This window comes from Mercenaria mercenaria, chromosome 3, assembly GCF_021730395.1.
Source record: "Mercenaria mercenaria strain notata chromosome 3, MADL_Memer_1, whole genome shotgun sequence".
Taxonomy (NCBI): Eukaryota; Metazoa; Mollusca; class Bivalvia; order Venerida; family Veneridae; genus Mercenaria; species Mercenaria mercenaria.
This window is the reverse complement of record NC_069363.1, coordinates 66098671-66123852: the sequence shown is the minus strand read 5'-3', so window position 1 is coordinate 66123852 and position 25182 is coordinate 66098671. Positions and strand designations below refer to the sequence as shown.

At 36.4% G+C, this 25182-nt stretch overlaps 1 protein-coding gene across 1 annotated transcript in view; it reads right to left on the bottom strand.

Annotated features, from left to right (window-relative positions):
- Positions 1 to 723: 723 nt before the first annotated feature.
- LOC123524511 (uncharacterized) overlaps positions 724 to 25182 on the bottom strand; it is a 33018-nt gene continuing 8559 nt past the window's right edge. Inside the window, exons 11-33 of the mRNA XM_045302758.2 lie at positions 24761 to 24904; positions 23880 to 24314; positions 23531 to 23697; positions 22529 to 22693; positions 21590 to 21772; positions 20452 to 20713; positions 19928 to 20075; positions 19321 to 19581; positions 18828 to 19085; positions 18119 to 18356; positions 16824 to 17043; positions 8322 to 16445; positions 7881 to 8032; positions 7532 to 7715; positions 7064 to 7229; positions 6319 to 6503; positions 5828 to 6084; positions 5189 to 5246; positions 4791 to 4863; positions 4012 to 4118; positions 2955 to 3291; positions 2167 to 2363; positions 724 to 1813 (exon numbers count right to left, since the gene is read on the bottom strand). Of these exons, the coding sequence (XP_045158693.2) occupies positions 1514 to 1813; positions 2167 to 2363; positions 2955 to 3291; positions 4012 to 4118; positions 4791 to 4863; positions 5189 to 5246; positions 5828 to 6084; positions 6319 to 6503; positions 7064 to 7229; positions 7532 to 7715; positions 7881 to 8032; positions 8322 to 16445; positions 16824 to 17043; positions 18119 to 18356; positions 18828 to 19085; positions 19321 to 19581; positions 19928 to 20075; positions 20452 to 20713; positions 21590 to 21772; positions 22529 to 22693; positions 23531 to 23697; positions 23880 to 24314; positions 24761 to 24904 (12621 nt within the window). The 3' untranslated portion in view covers positions 724 to 1513. The remainder of the gene's footprint in view (positions 1814 to 2166; positions 2364 to 2954; positions 3292 to 4011; positions 4119 to 4790; positions 4864 to 5188; positions 5247 to 5827; positions 6085 to 6318; positions 6504 to 7063; positions 7230 to 7531; positions 7716 to 7880; positions 8033 to 8321; positions 16446 to 16823; positions 17044 to 18118; positions 18357 to 18827; positions 19086 to 19320; positions 19582 to 19927; positions 20076 to 20451; positions 20714 to 21589; positions 21773 to 22528; positions 22694 to 23530; positions 23698 to 23879; positions 24315 to 24760; positions 24905 to 25182) is intronic.

Here is a 25182-nt window from a genome sequence, read left to right as displayed (position 1 = left end):
GATTGAAAACGGGCAAATATTTAATGAATGTCATCAGGGATGTACTTAAGAATTCTTAGTAACGTGTTAGAATCGAAATAATATATCTCATTTAGTGATTTGCTCTTGAATAAATCATCATTTGTAGTTCAGATGCGTATTATTATATCACTCGGGCTGCGCCCTCGTGATATAATTCCTTCGCATCTGAACTCCAAACAATGATTTATTCAACGACAAATCACTGGATGAGATATATTATTTCTTAAACAATTTCAAAAATCTACAAAACACGTTGATACTAGTGACAGAAAGTGTTTTTGGTGATTCGCAGGGAAAGGCAGGGCAATGGACGTAAATACATTATAAGTAGCAATTCATCGAGTAACATATTTAGTTAAATGAGTTACATGTTGGTTTCAGAATACTAAATTTTAAGACAAAATGGTATGGTCCGAATGGCCCACGTTTATCAATTACCTAATTAAGTGAATGTTTATTTTTACAGTAAGCAATGATAGTGAAATTAACAGAAAATGCTATTTTCGTCAAATGTAATATTACGATGATTTCGAATATTTTCCATAGGACTGTGTCAAAATCGTTTTATGGCTGTTATGCTGGTGAAAAGTCGGCCTGTAAACTATTGAATATTGCATCTCTTATTTAGCCAACACAACGCATATCTTACGAGTAGTAAATGTTACAATGGGCGTTACTATAATTAGACAACAGAAAACAACACATAATGCACGAGTTTATTTAGTTAGACATACGTAATACACTTAAACAAGAAAAAAAGTTCATTTATTGCATTGACTGCACCTGTTCTATCTTCAGGTAATTAAATATCACAGTAATTTATTGCATCTACTTTACATATATTGGCACAAAGGAACAATCACAAATAATATATATTAAAAGAGGACATGTATATGTGGCACATGATCACATTGGGACAACGAATAAAACAGTTTTGTTTACAAAGAAAGTTATGTTGTGTAAATTTTAGACAAGGGATTTAACAAAACGGAATCAATAAACACATGTCTCTACACAAACATGATGTTCTAAACATAATTAAGCTGGTAGTTAAATAGGCAACAGGAGAATAAGAAAGAAATGAAATAAATAACAAGAGAACCCGGCGATATAAATATACCTACAAAGTCTCTAAACAATAGTTGTTTCAAACTTCAGCGTCTTCGCTCAGAATGCACGCAATGTATCTTCCTATGAAGTTATTATTCGAAAAAGAAATTCCTGAGTTAGCAAGCCTCAATGACACAGTAACGTTAGAAGGAGATGCAGTGCCAGACATAAGTAAGCTTTTAGCTCTAAGTGTAAGTAATCAGCGAATGAAAATGTAGAATAAATAAGATGAGCATGTGTCAGGTGAAAATTACACCAAATATAGCTGTTAAATATAATTCACATCATTTCTAAAACAACTATTGTTTCAATTAAACAGGTCAATTTTTACTCTGCATATATGCGACGGTATTATGCAAAATCAAACGTTATTTCCAATTAATCAACGACAACTGTTTGTGCCAACGTCCCATGTTTTAGCAAAGCGAGAGCTGTTGCCGACCACCTTATTGAAAGAGGTCATTTTGTCATTTGAGGGCTCGTTGTCATAGATACCAAGAAGTCCACCAGTTCTGCCATGATACCAACCACTGAGCTCGATTTTCATGTGATCAACTGTAAGATCGTATTCTACATTGAAGTGATTACCTCCCTTGATGGTAACAATGCCATTATCACTCTGAGTAACTGTGACGTAACCTTCAGTGAAAGGCAAAGTTGCCAGTTCACCGCCGACAAGGACCTGTAAGCACAGTTAAACCATATAACCATGTTAGAATAAAAACAATACAAAAACACGAAGAAACTCATGTTTAAATAGAAAAAAAATGTCAACGGAACCATCTTTATTTTCTAAATGTATAACTTTCGATCTCAAAGATTATTCCGTTATAAAACAAGCAATGCTTTTGTATCACAAAATGTTTGCAGTGATCGAGAAAAGAAAAAAAAACTATCAGATGATAAAGTACATAAATCTACGCATTAAGAAAGTACCATGATACCAAACTCCACTGTTTGGAAATGTGTACAAAGTTTATTCACGTCCAGTTTTAAGAACTAAACGTATTACATGCGTAATGAATATGTGCTCACCTCTCCTTGCATATTGATAGAGATGGGTTTTCCAGATGATAGAACTGTTAGAGTGGTGTAACCATCATTTGATAGAATAAGGCTGAAATTGCCGTCAGTGTAGTCACGAGTGAGAATGTAGGTACAATCGTTATTCAAGTCATACACGTAGCCGTCAAATGTGGTGATCTTATGACCAAGTGTAACAGATGCAACACCTACAAATAAAAGGCCAAGTATATATTGTAGGAGTTACAAAATGTGTTTTAGTTCTGCAATTACAAGTTATGCTTTATGTTTGGTTGAATTCTATGCTTCCAAAGGATCATAACAGCAGTGTTAAAGTGCCTTGTGGTGACTGTAAAACGTTCGCGCGTTCAGTACTATCATATTTTCTAGTCTTTTGGAACCATAGAGTCCGTTCAGTTTTATTAAAAAAATAAAGCTTAAGTCAAGTAAGATAGTGGGCATGAAGGGTATTGTCCAATGAACAGTCTCAGTCAAACAGAGTCTGCTGTTGGTATGTTTGGTTGTGTTATATGCTTCTAAAAGGTTTTAAGAAAGTGTGTACATCTTTGTTACCTCAGTTTGAAGTAAGCATAGACTACATTAAAAATCTATATATAACTGTATTATAACTAGAAGGAAAATGACACTCGTCGTGAGCCAAGTATTTCCGCCCAGCCATACGTTAGTTCAAATAATATCCTCTGCACGGTTATGCCTTTGGCATATAACAAAAGTATTCAAACCTTGCTTCTTTGAAGTTAATGTTTGATGTAAGAAACAACACGAGTATTTTTTTTTACCTGTAAATGGCGGGACCCATTCTGCGGTGATGTCAGGTATGGTCACCTCTGGAACATAGTCTATCAATCTCTCCAAAACTCTTATTTTCTCAATGTGTTTGAGGAAGTTAATCACAGGCATCTTGTCCAGGGACTGTAGCGGGATCAGAGAGTATAGTTCAACCTGAATCTCACCGTGAGCTGGGTCATACACAGTGAATGGAGATTTGATATGACCCATGATTATATCTTCAATGTTTCTCAACTGCTTTTCTGCCTCTTTCTCAACGGCCAGTATTTCATCCCCAATAAAGGATTCCATGGCATCAAGCAATCCGATTGTTGTCAAACCTCTTATCTGTAACAATGGATCAAGTGCATAAGTTTAAAAAAGTGTCTTCATGGACAGACTTAATCATACCGAATCTGCGATTATTTTTGCTTGTTAGCGGTCTATGCTTCCAAAGCTTCTTAACCTTTAGCCTGCTAGTGGCAAGTGATGCTGCCTTTAGCCTGCTAGTGGCAAGTGATGCTGCCTTTAGCCTGCTAGTGGCAAGTGATGCTGCCTTTAGCCTGCTAGTGGCAAGTGATGCTGCCTTTAGCCTGCTGGTGGCAAGTGATGCTGCCTTTAGCCTGCTAGTGGCAAGTGATGCTGCCTTTGCATCCAGTGCAGACCAAGATCCATCCGTACAGGCTGATCATGGTCTGCACTGTGCAATATTCAGTCAGTAATATTTCACAGAACACCCCTTCGAATGATAAATTGTATTGTCCAAATTGAATGATAAACAGTCCATTTTAGAATTTAGCAGGCTAACAGGTTAAAGATTTTATTGTGTAATATTTTGTGTATATAAATATGTGTCGAAGTTATTGTACGTGAATAAATTAAGAGCTAAATTTCAACCTGGTCATTTCGTTAAGCTCTATCACCTATATGCGTATGTAAAAAGATATGTTATGCATTTTTCGGTATTTGCGTTTCTATAATTGATATTTTTTGTTTTGTTTCAAATATGTTTAAAAACGATTTTGAGAACTGACACGGTCATTTAAAATGCAGTATTAAATACAGTACCTGTGACGACACAGCGGCTGGCATCTTGTCTGCAGTGTAATTAAGAGCGTCTGTCATGACGTTTCTTACATAGCCGGGAATATGTTTCGCTGGCAGTTTCATCTGGTCTATAAATAAAAATTTGGTTTACTCCTTAAAATAGCTTGTAGCGGATGCCTGTCAATTTTTGTGCTTTTCAGTTTAGTTAAAACATGATTCATTTCAATAATGCTTAATATATATACATGATTAAGAAGATGAAAAAAATCATAAAGCTTATAAAGGTCTTCTCCTATAATGCAGTACTGTAGTAAATACGTTATGGCAGTTCTTATAATCTTTTCTGAAATAACACATTTGTGCTTTTGAAATAACTTACACCCACAAATAGAATACCATACATTTAACTTTGCACCACTTTACATTCTTAAGGCAGAAACAATGACATTGTTATAACAGATCGAATAAAACATTCCTTGTAGTTGTTTTTATGGTTTTATTGTCAACCCGAAAGACTCATAGATCATATGGCGACATTCCCGCTTTAAATATTCGAGGCAAACCAAGGTGTTTCTCAATCATTATTTCATGCATGGGTGGGCTTCTGAGCAGAACCACCGACATTGCACAGACCAGCTGTAAAATGTCCTTAAATTAAAAACAAGTAACTCAAAAAGAGGCATCGAACCCATCTCGATGAGGGACAAATGATTCAAAACCGTTACCATTCAGCCATGGATGCCTTCGCATAAAATAGTTTATTCATACTCAACTATAATACATGTGCAAAGCTGACTTACCGGAAACCATATTGAAGTTGTCGGAGATCATCTGTTTGAGGGATTCAAGTCGTTCAGTGTCCCATGTTTCCGTCTGCAAATATTGAAAAGAATGTCTCATGACGAATCCGTTCCCAAAACATAAAAACGTTAACAGTTTTAAGAGTGAAATTTTCATAGGTCGCCCAACACGACAAATAATGAAAATGTTGCAGGTTCGGTTTGATTGAAGCTGTTCATGAACGGCAATGGAAATGCATGCTACTGTTCATGCTCTCTAGCCCACGGTTGAGCAGAACTCAACATTTGCACATGTTATAAGTGCCAAAAGCATATTGGAGACATCCGCGAATGAGAGTTTTAAATCACACGCATACTACTTTTCCTACGCTCTATAAAAATATTATAAAAAGACTTACTGCGAGTTCTGTACCTAATGTTCCAACCGGATACTGGGAAATGATATCCTTGCTATTTCTAAAATAAAAAACAAAATGACGTTGTGGTCTGATAACAGTTTGGATATAATAAAAGGCATATGCAAGAACTATGCTTAGTTATATGTTCATTACTCGTGACTAAAAAGTGCCTACACCGCCCGCATAGCTAAATAGGGACCTAGAAGGGATCCACAACTCGCGGGGCCGTGAGTTCGAACCCCGTGCGAGGCGCATGTTCTTCGTGCCGATTTGATAAAAGAAACTGTGTCTGAACCTCCATCTCTGATTCATATTGGGAGGCTGACAGTTATTTGCGGTTCTGGTACAGAATCCAGGAACACTAGTAAGGTTAACTGCCCGCCGTTGCATAACTGATATACTGTTAAAAACGGCGTTAATTCAAAACAAACAAACAAGCAAAACAAAATGAGTGTATGATTAAAAAGAGGCTTTTATACAAAGGAATGTAAACCTGTCAGCTTTAGCCTTTTATACATAAGTTTCAGGAAAACACACCTTGAAAATCCTAAACCATATTGAAATTTGATTCGAGCGACTTTAATGGACAAGAATCATGTGCATTTTCAATTTCATCAGAATAACATATATTGACTCTACCTTGACTTCGACAAAATTTCATTTATTTGTTGCAGAACTGGCTGTGACATAGCAATGGTGGTCTGAAGTCCAAGATCCAGAAATGGTACAACAGCAGCTTCAAACGACGCGATGTTTTCTACCCCAATCTCCTTCTCAACCATATCCCACATCATGCGGAACTTCTCTGTCACTTCTTCAGCAATTTCTGGCTCGATTCTAGAAGCAGTTAGACGGAGACGTCTGTTGTAATCCTGCTTCTTTCTTTCCATGAACGCCTGAAAGTACAATATGTGTATAACCAGGTGGCATGAATGTTAAACTCGAATCTGTATTTGTATTTTATCCTCTCAAATAGATTATCGGGATAAGAAAATAGTTCAATAATGTCACAGATATTACATACTGAACAGCAAAGTGGCATTTTCTGAGACACAGGATGAAAAAGCAAAAATGATCATTTTAAAAACAAAATGTTAGAAAAAATAAAAAGATAAACTGTTAAAAAAAACCTCAAGATCTTTAACCGTCTCAGGTCTCCAGTGAAGTCTACTGTGAAGAAGGTGCGAGCTGTTAAGTCGTGCTGTTATCAGAACATCTGTCACTCTGTCCCTATTTACAATATGATACATTTCTGCTGCTATGGCAGAACTGTTTACATACTTTGCACTCAGATGGAACTCTCTTCTTGGATTGTCTGCAAAACAGAAGGAATCTGTTTGTATACCCTTCAATAAGAACTGGAAATTTGAAAAATTATAAACTCTTACACAGCACGGCATGTCATATAAAAATCCAAATGTGCGTTTACTGATATACTGATAAAGTGAGGTAAAAATTGTTACTGAAGACGATGATAAGTAATTGCTTGATTTATGTTTTAATACTTCAATTTCAATCTAAATTGTTCCTACTTGAGAGCTGGATAATGCATACATATTTAGCAATCAGAAAAAGAAACAGTAGAATTAATGCACATTCTAAAACGTTAGCTTATCACTAGTGTTTCATTTATTTGTTGGTAATTTTGACATCCAGTTTCGTTTACGGATATAAATGTATTGTATAAAGATTAACTCCAAAAGCCAAACAAATATTACATATGGCAAAATGGATAGCTAATAACTGCATCCTTTGAACTTTATCAAGGCAAAGTCACATGGTATAATATAACTCTAGTTAATTAATACATGAGTGACAAAGTCGCATATAATATCAGATCGAGATATATCTCTGGTTTCAGCAGTGGTTACATACCTAAATCGTAATGTGTGACAAAGTCAATGGATCGTGCAGTAGAATCAAAAGTGAACGTTGTGCTCAATGGTTGCCTCTGATCATAGATGTTCAAAAGTGACAAACGGAACTTGTCATCAGTCTGAGCGCTCCCAGATATACTAACTGATTTTATAGGACTTTGAAGCTGTAATAAGAAATCAAGCTCATAGACATCATTTCAAAGTTTCTCAGTTTAGGACTTAGCAACAGCAACAATTATTAGGTTAAGAATTTGCTCGCCTGTTCTTTAATCATATCAACACATTTCAACAGCTTTTTCTGGTAATGTTAGTGCTACTTGAAGAAACTTCCTGTTTGCTGGAGCTCTTAAGCACCATGTCTACGGCGGATACTTTTTATATCCTATCTTTTCCAAATTATGAAGTAGATGCATAATTTTATGATTAAGAATATCAAAATGTATAAGCAAGGTTGAAATTCATTTACCTCGAAACTTATTGTCTTCATCAGTTTGTCAATTCTAGCACCAATCTGGAACTTTTTGGTCTGTCTCTTCACTGTAAGGTACTCTAAACCAACCCCTGCTGAGTATCCTCTTTTGGACTTACCGGCGTGTGTGTTCACTGTTACACCTAACGTAGTATAGGGATGGCTTACTCCAAAACTGAAACTAAAATAACAATAGATGTAAAAGCATATTTCATGACCAAATTCATCATAAAAACTGTTAATACAGTAAATTCAGTTCCAATCTTTTATTTAGAGTTTCTGCGAATATTTTAATTTTTGTTACAAGGTATACAGCATGTATAGAAATGAAACACGATTTAACTACCTGTAGTTTTGACTTCCGCCTGTAGAGATATCTTCAAGTTTTGATGTAAACACGAGATTTTTTCTAGAATCACCAGAGTAAGATAGAACAGTTTTACCATCAAAGATCACTCGGCCTTGATGTACAGAGATTTCAGATCCAACTTTTATATTCTGAAACATTTATTAGAATCATTAAAACTGTTTCTAAACACATTAGATTTATAAGTGGAGGAAATCATTTTTTATAATAACAAACTAGTTTTGTTATGTCATGCATTTCACAGAACAGCTACATTAATGAAGTACATGTAAAGGAAATACATTAATTTTATGGAACTATGAAAGACAGTTGCTGTTCATTAAATATTTTTTTTTGCCTAAATGAAATCAATACATACGTTCTATATATGTCAATTTTGTTATGGAGTGTACGAACAAAGACAGAACGTAAGTTTCATACCTTTCCGAGACTTGGCATCATAATTGTTATGTACGCATTGACAACATCGCTAGCTGACACTGTGCGGGAACTAAACCCAACCTTCCTGGTTTCATCAACGTCAGCGTCCCACATGAATGAACCCTCAGTGATCTGTCCTCTATGGGAACCAGCAAATACAAGACTGCGAGTAGGTAAAATCAGTTTTAAGGTACCATCATAGTCGCCAGTAGTGATTTCATATCCTACTTTGTCCTCTGGTCTCAAACCCCAAGCCAGATCAGCTTTACTGTGTTTACCATTCAACAATGAAGTAAAAGAAAGAATTTTCCCGGGCTGTGCAAACTTAAAGCTAGCAGTTTTCTTCTTGGATCTTACATCATATGCAGCTTCTGTCCTAAGATTACTATTAATGTCTTCTGTATTCCAGTTTGCCTCGAGATCAAAATCGACATAAGGCAAAGTAAATTCACCATCCAATTCAAACTTCATAGATTTTGGAGCACGCGATGTTACAAGAATGTGTTTATGGTCCGAGAACAGACTGTGGTCTACGTCAACATCAATCATACTTTTACTATTGTGGGTTATTTTCAAGCTTTCAAGGTAACCTTTTGCAAGATACTTTTGAGATATCACAACTGATGCTTCTCTTATTGGTGTAAAGGGTGTCATAATTGATATTTCTCCATCAATAGGACCGGCTGTCCCTAATTTTCCCTCAATGATGATTTGGTTGGTTGGATTCCATTTTACCTGCATTCTGTTACTAAACTGATTCTTCTTATTTGACAGGAAATTTCCATTTAAGCCAATTGTTTCATACCCTTTCAATGGTGTTTTTAGGTCCAAGTTCATACTGAGTGGATCCATTGATGCAGCCAGTGTTCCTGTGACCTCTTGTCCCATAATCAAAGAATCCAAGTCGCACTGGAAGCTGTCTGAGTCACCGGAATGCTGGTATGATACCTTGTTTACTTTCATGTTTTTAAATGGGGTCCTAAGTTCAATATTTGTTACCATACGTCTCCAGCCATACTGCATCACGTCAACCTTCCCGCTTATTTTTTTCAATGGTGCAAACTGAACCTCACCTGTTGTTAGAATTCCACTAGAACTTCCACTGTGCGTGAAAGAAGCTTTAATGTCTTTAAATGCTTTGAAGGGTGTTACAAGTTCAATCGATCCTTCTATGACTGGATCAAGCTGAAACGACGTATCTGCACGGTACATGTTGTCTTGAAACTGAAAGAAGGCTTCAGTTTTGAATTTTTCAATATTACCATCATGCTTCAGTTCTATTTTTTGTTCATAAGTTTCCCCACTCATTGTTGCGAAAATTACATTAGAGAATGTAAGGAACTGAATTCCTGTCTTCAGAGATGTCTTTGACATATACTTCAAATCTGTACCCAATACCAATTCGTAAGCACTTGAGAAGTCGGCTATTGTGCCACTATGATTTGCACTAACTACAACTTCGTCAGTGTACGGAGACATAAACCGTGCTTTAGTCTGCTGAGTCATACCGATCCACATATGGTCTACATCTAATTCAATGTCCTCTCCAGTGGCATACGTAAATCTTCCACCAGTCCTGAAGTTTGATAGCTCTCCATCATGGTAAATGCTCAATGCGAGGTTTTCAATTTGTTCATATGGTGTAGTCAAAGTGAATTCGGCTTTTGTAGAATCCGTTCCTGAAATGGTTGCTGAAGCTCCAATCACTTTCTCTGCTATTTTAAGCTCAACAGATGACTTAATACTTGGGAATGAACCTTCATGTTCTATTTTCAATTTTGTTTTTTCCAAACCCTCGAAAGGTGTTGTCACTGAAATAATACCATCTAACCCATTTCTCCATCTCAAGTCCATATCATACTCAACGATGCGAGTTGCATTAAACCTAAACTTTGCATTAGTTTTGCTTCTGTATGTACGTTGGGTGTGGGTAAATGTCCCTCTGATCTTTTCCATCCTCGGTATTTCAAGACTAACTTCAGCATCCATGTCCTTTTGTGCATCAAAACGGGTAAATACTGACCAAGTGTCTTCATTCCGTTTAAATGATGCCTCTATTTTATAGCCTTTTGTATCAGGTTCAATGTGAATGTTTAGAGAATTTTCTAAGTTTTGTGTTTTGACAGAAGTGGTTCCATGAACATATACGGGTTCTTTCTTTATCGTTAAATCTACATTTCCACTTACAAGATTCTGAGATGCATGAATCAACTCCCAATTAATCTTCAGGACCTGATTGGCATTTGTAAAGTACAATTTTGCGGATAGAGGATGAGGTTCCTTAGATTCTAGTGCAAAGTTGATATGATAATTGGTTTTAGTGTCAATGTCTAATTCCAACTCAAATAAATTGCGGAATTCTCTTGTCATTTTAGACTCCAATTTGAATGCACTGTCTCCTGGAATAAAAGTGAATTCTCCACTCAGTTCTTTGCAATTAATTACTGGCAATTCCATTGTGAATGTTGCAGCAGTTTTATCATCAGTGTTAAATGAAACTCTGATGTGACCTTTCTTTTCACCGTCGACAATGAAATCCGAGCTGCCAACGAAGTTTGACCGATTTCCTTCAAAGTCTATGCTTGCCTGTATCTGTGGGAAATATTGAGACATGACTGAGAAACTTCCAAACAGTTTTGGATCATGTGAAAATGTAATCTCCATTTTGTTGCTATTACTATCAGTAAAGACTTCTGAGGAAAATCTAAATCCTGAAGGAGATGCTGAAACATCAACGATTTTGTGTTTTATTCCATTTACAAACAGTTCTATATTTCCTTGATTTATGCCTTTCCTCTTATCATTTAACGAAGCAAAGAATCCATATATCATCTGATTATCTCTATTAAATTCAATGTTAGAAATGTATTTTCCTGAATTAATGACATTATTGATTTTAAAATCAATGGGTAATAAATATGGCGACGAAACGTCGAAACTACCATCTAAATCTGACAAGTCCTCTGTATTCATTCGAAAGTTGAAAGCACTCTCCTCGCCTTCAATGACACATTTTCCAGTACATTTAAAGTTCCTCAGACTACCGCTGTGCTCAAAGGATGCACTTATAGTCCTGTAACCGTCACATGGGGAGGTAATTTTACCGTCAAAAAGAAATTTGTCTTTCAATGAATAACTGAACGCGGCAGTGTACTGATCCAAATTCTTTGACAGTGAGGCACTCATAACTCCCTCTTTCAAAGAACCCTCAACCGAAAACTTCGGCTGATCTATCGAAAGTTTACCACTTACGTTGTCCCTTAGATTCAGAGCTACTAGTGCTTTGTTTTTCTTTCCGGCAATGGTCGTGTCGTACTGTGTTGTGAATTTTTCAAGTGCACCACTGTGATGTAAATTCAAACTGATATCATCCATATAAGCTGACTTGATGTCAAGTGAAGAGGCTACTTCTTGACCAGTATGTTTAAAACTGATATGTCCAGTGTTTTCATTGTTGTCGATATTAATGTTTATATCTGATGAGAAGTCAGCCTGTTTACCTTGCAGGTTGAAACTCCCTACAATGTCTTTACACAGCGAAGACTTAAGGCTAAATGATGAGCCAACAGAAGTGTTTGTTATTTCAAATGCAAAATCAGTATCCATTTGATCTGATCCAAATACGAAGTCAGCGTTTAAATTGAAATTCTTAGGTTCTCCCTCCGATCTAAAATTAGCTGATACATCCGTATAATACGGTGATGTCGTCCTAAAAGTGGCTGAAACAACTCGCTCCGAAAGTAGCATTGTTATTACGTTTGTTGTCTTGTCTTCACCTAGCATAAATTGGCTGTGAGATTTGAAGTTAGTTAGTTCTAAAGTTTGCTCAAAAGATATCTTCAGAGGCTCGAGCTCGGATGAATAAGATGGTTTAAGATTTAACTGACCCTGAATGTTTTTGTTGTTTGAAGTAAAAGACAAATCGCCTTCCCATTTCTCAGCGCTTCTTGTAATTTCAGCATGGCATTTAAAGTCTGTCAGCATGCCTGAGTGCATAAATGCAGCTGTAGATACACCATGAGCTGGGCATTTGTACTGTATATTGATGTCAATGTCATTTTCTACATTAACACTAACGTCGACCTCCCTCTTGTCAAATCCAATGCTATATTCGCCATGACTTTTGAAATTGTTCAGAGTTCCGTCATGCTCAAAACCAATGGACAAGTCTGGTGTTAAATGCGACTTAATGGTCATCAACCCTTCGTGTCTTGACAGACCACTGTAGAAAATATCGATTTCTGACTTTTTGCTACCGATGTTATATTCAGCGTGGCCTCTAAAATTGTTAAATTTACCCTCATGTTCAAAACTAACAGAGCTATCTGGAGTTAGATGTGATTTTATTGACAACTGACCTACGTATTTACCAACTTGGCTATATGTCGCATCCACTTCAGATTTCTTTTCATTGAAAGTGTAGTCAAAATGGAAAGCCTTGCTATCTTCACTCAAATGTTTCATAGACAATGATGTTTCAAAGTTAGTAAAATTTTCCAACGGTGTATTTAATGCTAGTTCAACAGCAAATGGTCTTCTTGCTAATGAAAATGTAAGATCAAAGTCAGCCATGCCTTCAATAGAAAGACGTCCTTTCGAATTTACCGCCCCTTGTTCTCTTTTCGTGTTACTTAAACTTACTGAAACGTCGTGTATGAAAGGGCTTCTAACATTTATATCTAAAGAAGCATCTTGACTTGATTTGTAACTGTAAGACATATCGGCTGCACTGATATCCGAGCCAATTGTAAATTCAGCATGCGATCTAGAATCATGAAGACGTCCACTGATCTGGAAACTGGCAGCGATTGGCTTAATAAGCGGTGACTCTAGAGAAAAGCTTCCTTCTGTAGTCTTACTGTTACTGAAAATAATATCTGTCCTATGTCTGTTTTGGCCAAAATTAAGTTCTCCGTAGGACTTCAGTTGTGAAAGGTCACCATTATGATTTATTTCTGCAGAAATGTCATCCATGCCTGTAACACTTAGACTGATTTTCTGTTGTAGCAGTTTGGTATCAATCTTGGAAGACAAATCTATATCAGCCTTGTTAGTACCATATGCTCCCTCCGACCTGATCACAAAACTTTTAATTTCCCCATCAAATCTGGTCATAAATGCAATATCCTCAAAAAATGGTGTTTTCAATTTCATTTCACCAATTACATTGTCAAGTTTATTCAGACTTGCTTGCATGTTTACAATTTTTCTTCCACCATGAATGATATCAACATTGGTTTCAATATAATGATCTCGCTGGAAAATATTAAAAGATGATTTTATGTTTTTTATTAAAGGGGACTTTATTACAAAGTTCCCTTCCGTATTAGTGATCATGTCGAAATTAACATCCGCTTGTGACTTTCCTAAACTTGTAGTTGAAAATTCTCCATGCGTGCTAAATTTCAAAGGAATACCGTCGTATCTAAAGACTGCTTCATACTCTTCAGTGTCGGAGATAACTTGAGTCCTCAGAGAGCCACTAAGTGACAGTTTAACTTTATCATTTGCTGAAAAGCTCAAATCTGATACAAACGAATTCATCCTGTTATGCTGAACTTCAGCATGTGTATTGAAATCCATAACATCACCTGCGTGAGTAAACAGGATCGTGATATCTCTTCTTCGAGGTAAGGAAATTGTCATTGCACCTTTTGTTTTTGCAACACTGGTAAATCCGACATCTATACCATAGTTGTCCATCTGTGAGTCTTCTAGTGTTAATTTACATGTAAAATCATGCGGATTACCAGCATGCTGCACTGAAACTGTTCCAAATGGCGAAGCTGCTTTAGCCGAAAGTGTTAAAGCTGTATCAATTAGATTATGAGTTAATTCAAGCTGAATAATTTTATCTGGCATATATTCAACCTTTAGATTTATATCTGAAGATGGTGAACTGAAAATACCTTTAACATCAGCTTTGAAGTACGGATATTCAGCGACAGGCAAGTCAATTCTTAGACTGGATATCAATCCGGACTTTGTATTCCAAGATAGCTGAGCTGATGTTTTGTCGAACAAGGGCTGTATTTCTATGAAAGCATCACTTGTGAACGAACCTAAATCACCCAGGAAGCTAAATCCACCTTGCAGCTTTGGCATTGACTTATATGGGGTAGTAAGAACGGCAGAAAACTGCTTTTCAGTTCGCGTGAACGCAAATTTGGACTCCAGTTTTATTTGTTTGTCTTTGCTATATTGCAGTGTAGTGATGGTAGCAAGGTTATCATCTGCTAAAACTTCATACGAGTATTGGACTTGTTCGTATCCAGGGAACGAGGATTTCCACAGCAGCTGTGTGTGGGCCAAAGAGCCAGATTTGAAAACCTTCTGTGTGCCTTCAATACTCATTGTAATTTCAGGAGTTATAGCAGCCTTAATTGAAGCCAGAGCCATTCTGTTCTCTGGATTAGCTGCCTCAGCTTCTACTTTCGTGTCAACATTGAGATCTGGTATTATGACTACGAGACCGGCGGAATATTTATCGTCTGTAGCGGAATATCCAATTTCTGCTGTTCCAAATTTGTTACCATTAACACTTAAATCGAGTTTACTATCCAAACTACCGTCTTCTCTCATGTAGGTAGCTTTGAATGATGTATCTTGTACAGCTTTGAATGGTGATTGAAGTTCAAATGTAGCAGAAAATCCATCGTCAAAATGACTATTAAATCTTCCTGTGATCATTTTGTTTTTATTCTTTCCCCATGAAGATGTCAATAATGTAGCAACGTCTACTGCTGAATGCTTGTGATTCCATGTAGTATCCACATTTCCGTTGGGTGAACTGATGGAGACGGAACCCGTGTTTTCGTATGTATCTTCAGATGGTTGATGGGTAATCTTTGAAACCATTTTGTAGGATTTTCTGTTCCTGATGATGTTGACATCAGTATTAAAGTTTTTACCATTATTATCGTGCGAAATGATAAATTTACCCTTTTTAATATACTGATAAGATGTTTTCAGATCAAGCGAGCCATCAAATCCCACTTTTTTACCTTTTGTTGTGTTCTGTAGCACAGCTGTTGTTTGTATAAACTGTCTGTTCCAACCAAATCGTACTTCGGAGGCCAGAGAATTGCTTAGCTTGTGGTTGACATCCAGACTAACGCTTTTCAAACCATACAGTGCTCTAGAAGATTTTATTGAAAGGGAGCCAACAAGCGTCCTAAAATTGATTGGCTTTTTAAGCTCTGATTTTATAAAAACCTTATTTGAATCTTCCCAAGACACGCTGGCATCTGCATTGTATTGTTCATTGTCGTGGCTAAGTTTTGTCTCGAGCGCAAGTCTTGGCATTCTATTGAAAGGTGTAGTCACTTTAGCGCTTCCAATGATAGTGTCGACGGCTACGTCAAGGACTGTGTCTGCTGACACTTTCATAGCTGGGTCCCATTGGAAATCTACATGGCTCGAGTATTTCAATCCTTCTGTATGATGAGCGTTAAGAATCAACGTCCTGGTAGGATAGCTTATTGTGACTGAGCCATTTATTTTTTCTGGTGTTGGTTTTTCAAACCAGGTTTTCAATGCTACCTTTTCGTTGGTGTTCCACTGTAATTCAGCATCTCCGGAAATAAGGTCATTGTTGGTTTTACCTTTGAGAGACATGACCATGTGTCTGTCCGGATGAAAGATGTCAAGAGTCAACCAGGAGGATTTTCCAATTTCTGTGACAGAAGACAGAGATCCTGCGTACTTCGTTGATTCTTTTTCAAAAGACAGACTAGTGACGAAATGAGTTGGCTCCAGGCCAAACTCTCCTCTCAGATTGGCCGGGCTTTGATCAAAGAATTTGATGTCAGAACTGAATGCTATTTTCCTTGTCTTTGGTGTGATGGTTGTTATGATTACGTTCTGTTGCCCTTTCTTTATTTGGGTTTTCAAAGAACTTATATACCTGTTATCCACTGTCTGCTCCAAAGCATGTTCAAGGTCTAAATTATACCCTGGCATGCTGAGTATATATTCTGCATCAATTTTTATTAATTTGCCAGTGTTATCGTGGATTGTCAGACTTGTTTCAATAGGTTGTCCTTTGCCAAATTTAAAAGTAAAGTTTGAGTTCACATTTTTCTCATCATGGCTGTGTGCTCCTTTCATCATAAGAACAAAATCCTGAAAATTGATTAGATAAATCATTAATCTAAATAGTTCTGCTGCAACAAGAACGGTACATATTAATAGATAGAAAATAGATACTCGTGTCACTGAATGAAATAAAACTGGGTAATGACACGTGAACTCACACTCAGTACCACGGTTTCCTATCCAGTTTTTAAAAACCTTTGTTGGATATTTTTAAGGAGAACTATTCATGATCCGCTACTAGAATATGTTTCAGAAAGCACATCTCATGAGACAGAACTATAAGGACTAAGGATTGCTGTGAACAAGATAGGAAGAAATAATAAATAATAACAGAGCTAACAAAACTAATAAACCAATGATACAAATACAAACAGAGAAGTGTTGTAAAATTATTTAACGACTTACAAGTTCGGGGACCCTAACTCTAGTTTGTATATCTGCCGATGCTGCCATCAAACTCTTCAGGTTTCTGTTCATTTCAAGTCTCATGTCAATATGTTTGTCATCGTTTTTAAAGTCTGCTCCATACCAGATATCCCCATTAATCTCGGTGTGCTTTTTGTTGTGACTTAAATCACTGAGGATTTTCATATTGAACTCTGGATTACGTTTGACTGCAAAGTTTCTGAAATAAAGTAAAAAAGTTTAACTGAATTCTGAAAAAAAAAACAGCTGCATACAACATGATTTTAAATATTTGAGCCTTGCCATGAGAAAACCAACTTTATGCGTTTGCGACCAGCATGGATCAGCGCAGTCTGGTCAGGATCCATGCTGTTTGCTTTAAAAGCCTATTGCAATTAGAGAAACCGTTAGCGGATAGCATGGATCCTGACCAGACTGCGCGGTGCGCAAGCTGGTGTGAATCTATGCTGGTCGCAAACGCACTATGTTGGTGTTCTCATGGCGCGGCTCATTTGTGACTCTGGAAACTATGTGGCAACACTGTACTGATTTGTAGAACAACTCAAGCCACTTCATAAATATTGCTGTATTTACCGAATATTGAGTGAAGGAAATGATATACAGTCGACAATGAACATACGACCACCTATATGAAGCGACCTTTCTTTTGAATGACCTCTGAAAATCTGGCCCTTACGATTTTACTGTATAAATACATTGTAGCAAACGACATTTTATTATGCTACCAGCGACCACATGAAACCGGTACCAGACAGTAAATTTATCTGTAAAAACTATCAGTGTAACGATCTCATAAAAATTCTTGAGGGCATGTCTAATTGTCGGATGTATGTAGTTTTTTTATATATGTAATCAAACTTCCTAACAGTCTACCAGACAAACATTTTCAGCTGTCAATGCACTGGGCGAAATATTTGCTATATGAAAACAAATTTTTAACAATACTTTTAGTTTTCTGCTGATATTTTATCAGTAGTTCATCATTCTGCATTTACTAAAAATTGTGAAGAGATTATGGTGTTAAGAAACCCTTTTCGGCCCCTCGTGTCGTTTCATAATATATTGTTTATTTACTGTAATCCATTGTCAATCGAACAAACCAGGACATGATCAAAATAATGAAAACAAGGGACACTGATAAAACTCACAAATACCAGAATTTTATGACTAAATCCTTTGGTCTTCATAATCCCTTCAACCTGCAATCAGTCATCATGTGATGCAAAGTAGATAAAACAAAACAATTTATATTGACCTTAGAAATTAAAACTTACATGGCTGCTTTAGCCTTGGTGAGAGACTTGCTACTTTGGTTCGTGATTTTAGAAACCAGTTTTATATTGTTTCTTGCAATACGCCTGATCACATAGGTGAAGTCAATGTCGCTCGCTACTGTGCCGGCACTCCTCTTGTCAAACTTGGCTTTCAGTAAGAAGTCTGCTGGACTTGAGCGGAAATCCAGCTTGGTGTTATATATTGACCTACGTCTCTTTACAACCTTATTCAGTTTGCCTACAAAATAAAGTATTTTTGTTGCTATGGAAAAGCAAATATATTTAAAAAATCATTCAAATACGAGTGTTTTAAAAGCTTACTGTACGTAGACATTGTTTGCTGAGCTTAAAGTCGCATCGATACAATTATAGGTCATATGGCGATTTTCCAGCTTTTATGGTGGAGAAAGACCACAGATGGCCCTCATGACGGGCGGGCACCTAGATAGAACCATCGATCTTCCGTAAGACAGCTCGATGGCTTCCTCACATGAAGAATTCAGCGCTCCAAGTTAAGCTCGAAGCACATCGGTGAGAGGCAACTGAAACGAAGTCACCGAGGCCACATAGACATTTTACAAATATGCAAACACCACCTACTGTGCAGCATTTAGTTTCAAGTATAGTTATATAAATATAGCAAGTCTTGAATCTGAAAACATTTTTCAGAATGATTTTAGAAATTTCAAATACTTTACTGAAGTCTTACCTATAAGAGTAATTTTCTTGGAAACAACTTTGTCAAGCACGAGATTTATATCCAGTCCTTTCCCAAAGACATGAGTCACTCCTCCACCGAATGCCACGACTTCCGCGGCTGGTGTTCGAATAGAGAACAGGGGTTTATACAGTATCTTCTTCTTATAAGCCGTTGTTGCAAGGTTTACATCAAATGAGTACTGTTTGTTCTTTGCTATGCCCATGCTTCCCTGAACACCCATCAGTTTATCCTTGTTATGAACAGAGACTGAAATGAGAAGCCGAAATTAACTTCTCATGTTGTCTATGCAAGTACTAACAAAAGTATAAGAATATACTTTCTGACATTGAAGTGGTAGAAGTTATTTAGATATAATTATATAGAAATGAGATGCGCTAAATTCTTTGAAATAACTTTCAATTTATGAACTATTGATCATACGAAAAATAATTCCTGCACAGTATATATAAAAAGTAACAACATGTTTTAGAGATGTCCGTACGTTGTGCGGAGAAAGGCCCTGTGATTGTTCCATCTGAATCTAATTGAACGTCAAGTTGTTTCCAGTTCTTATTTAGGCTTAGCATTCCTTTCATTGATGCAAGTGCCTTTCTGTTGGCTTGAATATCTATCGATGGTTTAAAGATGTATGAATTGCCGCTTATATCCTTGGCCAATTTAGCATCAAAGGAGTAGGGAGATTTTCCGTCAATGTTCATTTTGCCGCTAATACTAGATGCCTGTTTTGTATTTATAATGGTACCTATAAAAGAAATTTGTGCTAATTAGATTGTTCATCTGAAATAAACGACCTGAAGTAAATAATTGTTTACATATTCACTGTGAGAACATAACAAACAATCTAATCGTTTTAAGCTGGGAATTCACCTGTTTAGCGCAGTAGGTCGAGCAAACAGCTACCAGTCCAGAGATCACTAGTTCGATCACCGAGCAAAGGAAAGTTATGTGAGATCAGGTTCCTTATACTAAATCACCTCGTTCACAGACTATCTGTTTAGTTATTTACTATCTTTATCTACTTTTATTATTATTATATAACGATAACGAGAATTGTCACTCCTATTGTGAATGAAGGTAGTTTTTCTGACCTTGAACGTTGGCCTTTTTCCATGGTGATGTTAGTGTAGCATCAAGGGTAAGATCAACTTTGTTCAAGCTGAAGTCAACTTCCACATGTCTGTCAATACGTGAGTCAGGGGTGTTAAATGTGAAATGGACAATGTTTTTGGCCTTGTTCTGCAAATACAAACGTAGATAAAATAAAACATCAGCATTTTGCATCGTGTTTTTCTTAAAAATATTTATATCAAATACGTAACTTCAGCCCAATTCGCACTGGTAACTACATTTGAAGAGGAATGAAGCATGAAAAATAGTTATATTCACCATGAATATGATAAAACTATAACTTAGGGAGTTGATATAAATTATAAATGCCTTCAAGTGCCTGCACTATATCTGCGTGAAATTTGAAAAAAGGTAAAGAAAACACCTTCTCAAATACGACCCACCAGTTAAATTGATACTACGAGATAATATACATACAGCTGTGGTATACGCTTCAGTTATAAGCCAACGTTTAGATAATCTAAATACAGTTTGAGTAACATACATGTATAGATTTTGCCTCCATTCTGTATTTAACATGTGTATCCCTGTTGTAGAGATATACACCAGCACTGACAGGTCCCGTCATTGGGAAGTATGGGGCATCAGCCTTCATACTGGCATTCGGGTATTCAACCTCAGCACAGAGTTCAAGCCCCGTCACAGTTACAACTTTCTCCGGTGAGCAGTATGAGAGTGACTGACGATTCTCCGTGATCATCTTCTGTTCACGTTCTATATCTCGGTGTACGGTGAAAAATGAAGACCTGAAATTACAAGCAAATAGTTTATGAGTACTCAGTAATAATGCTGTTTTAGCCGTAAAACATTTTAGATTAATCACCAAGTAAGTACACAGTAATAACAGTAATAATGATGCTTTATCTGTAAATCATTTGAAATTAATCAACAAATGCAACACAAATGTACACAGTAATAATGATGTTTTATCTGTAAATCATTTGAAATTAATCAACAAATGCAACAAATGTACACAGTAATAATGATGTTTTATCTGTAAATCACTTGAAATTAATTACCAATTTACACAGGAATTAGAATGTTTTATCTGTAAATCATTTGAAATTAATCATCCAAAAACGTTTAAGTGTCATATGATATGACACTCATTTTTGAAGCAGCAAGTCTCCCATGTATCGTAATGACATTAAGAAACTATTTGTAAGTACAACTGCAATGTAATAGTATAATGAAAAGTGCTTTAAGATATATAATGCCGGAATAGACGTTTTATCTATTCTTAAAATGTTATCAGGATGATAAAAGAATTATACAAATTTCATTATGTCAAAAACAGTCTTCGTTAAGGTTCACGTATGGGTAAATGTTAAAGAAATTTAAAATAATAGAATACATTACTGATTGTTGAAATTCAGCGCTTTCATGAAAACAGTATAATAATTATATTTACAAATATGGAAGTGAACTGTTGAAGCATTTCTGTTTAAAGGGTGACATCAAACTTTTGTGCAATTAAACACCGTTTTAAGAAAACAATAACGGCCTGTGTTTTGTGGACACAGAAACAGTACATTTTCATTAAACATGGATATAAGAGCAATCTGTATGCAGATTACAGAAAATAACAAAACTGAACGAAGTGTGAAAAGAAAACATCCTACTTGATGTCAATGATTTCCATCCTTGGTTCTGGCATTTCATATTCAGTTGTAATTGAACCTTTCGAATCAATGCTAAGTTTGCCCTCTAGTGCGGTACTTGTATGGAGAGTTGACACCATTTTGATTCCAGACTTTGTAACGAATGCATCCACACTCATCATTGATGATATATCAACTGCAGCACTGAATTAAACACTTAAATGCTTAAGTATATTCTTAAAATAGCTTAAACGGAACGCAACCAAGAAATCCTTAACAAGTTCATTAACATTTTTAGTATTATAATTACCATTCTATCATTTTTGTTATTATTACTATTATCTTTTTTCATGGATGTTGTTGTTCCTGCTGTCCTTTAATATGAAACTTGCCAGTCTTACAGGTATTTACCGGCATTGAATTTAATATCTAAGTCACACAATAGCCAGATATGTTTGTTTGTTTGTTTTAATGTGGTTTTTAAACAGTATTTCAGTCATGTAACCTAACCAGTGTTCCTGGATTCTGTACCGTACAAACTTGTTCTCCGCAAGTAGCTGCCAACTTCCCCACATGAATCAGAGGAGGAGGACGAATGATCTCAGACACAATGTCTTTTATCAAATCGTCACGGAGAACATACGCCCCGCCCGGGGATCGAACTCACGACCTCGCGATCCGTAGATCGACGCTCTCCCTAATGACTAGCCAAATATGGGCGTCACTAGTGGCTACAGACCCTTTTACTTATTGAACTACACATATGTAATAGATCGCTTATCGATCCTCTAAGTAATGAAGTGCGTTCGCTAAGTACATTCCATTACCACGAAACTTTTATTTCAACTGTATAAATGACCTTTAAATTATATGCTTAAGTAAATTAATTGAAATGAATAACTACAAATTCTTACTACTTTCATATAATTAAGATATCAAGTGCAGGAAGAAACGCCTTACCTTGGTTGAATACGTCCAGCAATATCTAATGTTGGAGGATGTCGCAGGTCCATTTTACCTTTCATTCGCAGATCCACTGTGGCTGTACCGTTCACTGTGAGGTTGAGAGGGAACCCAGAGCACGTCGGAACAATATAACTACTATCTAGAAACATGGCAGAGTGACTGAAATATAGAAATTAAGAGATTCTGGTAAATGCCTAATGCAATTATGTTGTAACTTTAAAACAAGAACAAAGATTAAGTAGGAACAGTCATATTCAAAGAACGCAGAGCACCCCCCACCCACCATAAATAAAACCAATAAAAAAAACAATGAAACTATACAGCTGTTTGTTTGTTTGTTTTGGGTTTAACGCCATTTTTCAAAAATATTTCAGTTGTTACGTAACGGCGGACATTTAACATAACCAGTGTTCCTGGATTCTGTACCAGTACAAACCTGTTCACCGCAAGTAATTGCCAACTTCCCCACATGAATCTGGGGTGGAGGACGAATGATTTCAGTAACAATGTCTTTTAATAAATCGTCACGGAGAACATACGACTCAACCGATGATCGAACTCACTACCGAGCGATCCGTATATCTGCGCTCTCTCTATTGAGCTATGAGGACAGGGTACAGCTATACAGTAGATATATGGATGTATACTCAGTTGATACATGCACGGACGTGTATTGACAAATTAAACAATTGCTTAACAAACAATTTAAGGAACAAATTCAGAACCGCCATGTAAAGATCAACTGAAAGGTTAAAACCAGTTGTTCACAAACTTTCATTCTTAAATCTATCAGCAAAAGCCAAACGGTAACTTTCGACGTTTACTGTACGTGGGTAAGACAGATTCTGGTATCCCATCGGGCAATATTTCTGCTTAGATAGTCACTTAATCTAGATTTTAAAAAAATCTGCGAACACATTTACGCCGAGGTACAAAGATGTTTTCAAAACTAAGGAGATACTAATTAAGGTGATTCAACACAGCAAAGATAATTACGTGTACGTGTAGTCATTATCTTCAGATAGCTGTATAAGCATGTCCAACATGTTGAATTCAGGTCCAGACAGTAACGAATCAATTCCCTTGAAGTTCATGTAACGTAGTTCATTACCAAACACTCTCATGTACAGTGAACCACGAAGATCATCTAGCTGGGCTGTGAACTATTAGTGATAAAACAAAGCAATTAATATATGTTATTAATTGTGCTTTCTCATGAGCAGATGCAAAACTGCAGAGATAAGTCATATTTTCAAAGAGAATTATTTTTTCATCCACATTACACACATCTTAGTACCAGAAAGTCCGGAAGGGATAAACAGATTTACTAAAAACAAATACTTACTCTTTTTTCAATTTTCTTCATCTTGTCCCCTCGAATATTTTTGGGTACAATCTCATTAGAGCTTTTCTCTGCTTCAGGGTTTCCAAAGTAACCGTTTGGCCCAAAGAATGATTCCAGGAAGTATTCAAGCCCTTCAGCCCGTCCTCCGATTTCAAAAAGGTTTACAGAATGTCCGAAGAGGTCAAAAGTGAGGTTCATCATTCCAGAGCGCGGGATAAATGACTTTGATGACCAGATAAGATCTCCTTCAGCTTTGGCACCGGTATTAAGCCTTTCAATGAAAACTGAGCCCTCGTAGTTTCTGGAGAACTTCCTCTTGTCAAGATCAAACTCTTTCTTGAATGTTTCATCTTCAAGGAGAGCACGGATGTCCTGTTTGTGGCGGTCTGAAGTTTCCATCAGATTTGTCAGATGTGTCCAAATGTAGGATCCCACCTATAAAAGTAAAGTTGACGATTGAAATACATGAACTACAACTTACCGACTTTCTCTAGATTTAAACTAACAAAAAAGGTTACAAAAGTGAAATTTGTTTCAAAATTGTGTATGTCTGAAATACTATCTACATTCGGGTACAGTTTCATTCAATTTCGCATGTCACAAATGATACTTACAAAGTGTGTGTAACGGTCATCAGGACAGATCGCAATATTATTGAATGTATTTTTGTAATCAAATCACATAAATACAAATTAACAAATGGAATAGATCTGTAAGACTTTATCAAAGATTCCGCTATTTCTTGAAACTACTTGAATCCTCAGTATTTACAGTAAGACGAATCTGGAAGAAGATTACTCAGAAGCATGGAATGCAACCAAGCAAAATTAACAAGCAAAATTACTCAGCAGTATTTAGCAGTACTATAATATGAAACTTACCTGATTCACTTCTTCTCTTGCCAATGTATTTCTTACCACACCTAAGATCTTGTCTGAGGGGCATTCCATTAGTACTCTATAAGCAGCTATCCTTATTTCAGAGTCCTCATCTGTATCCTGGAGGATAGCCATCAGGGCAACTCTCTGGAAAAAACAATCATGTTCAGGAAAGGAAGCCGAAACATGATTTATTCTCTAAATTAAAAAAAAATCCGTACATTAATTTGTCTGAAAACAAAAAGACACATTTCACTTAAAGTACCTCTCTGGAAAAAATGATCTGAAGGGAACTCTCTGCATCAAAGTCAAAAGCGACGTAATGGTAGCTCTATAAAAACACAATAACTTAAAAAAGTAAATACCCTGAAAACATGAATTAACAGTTCCAAAGTGTTTAGATATCACAATCGAAAACATGACAT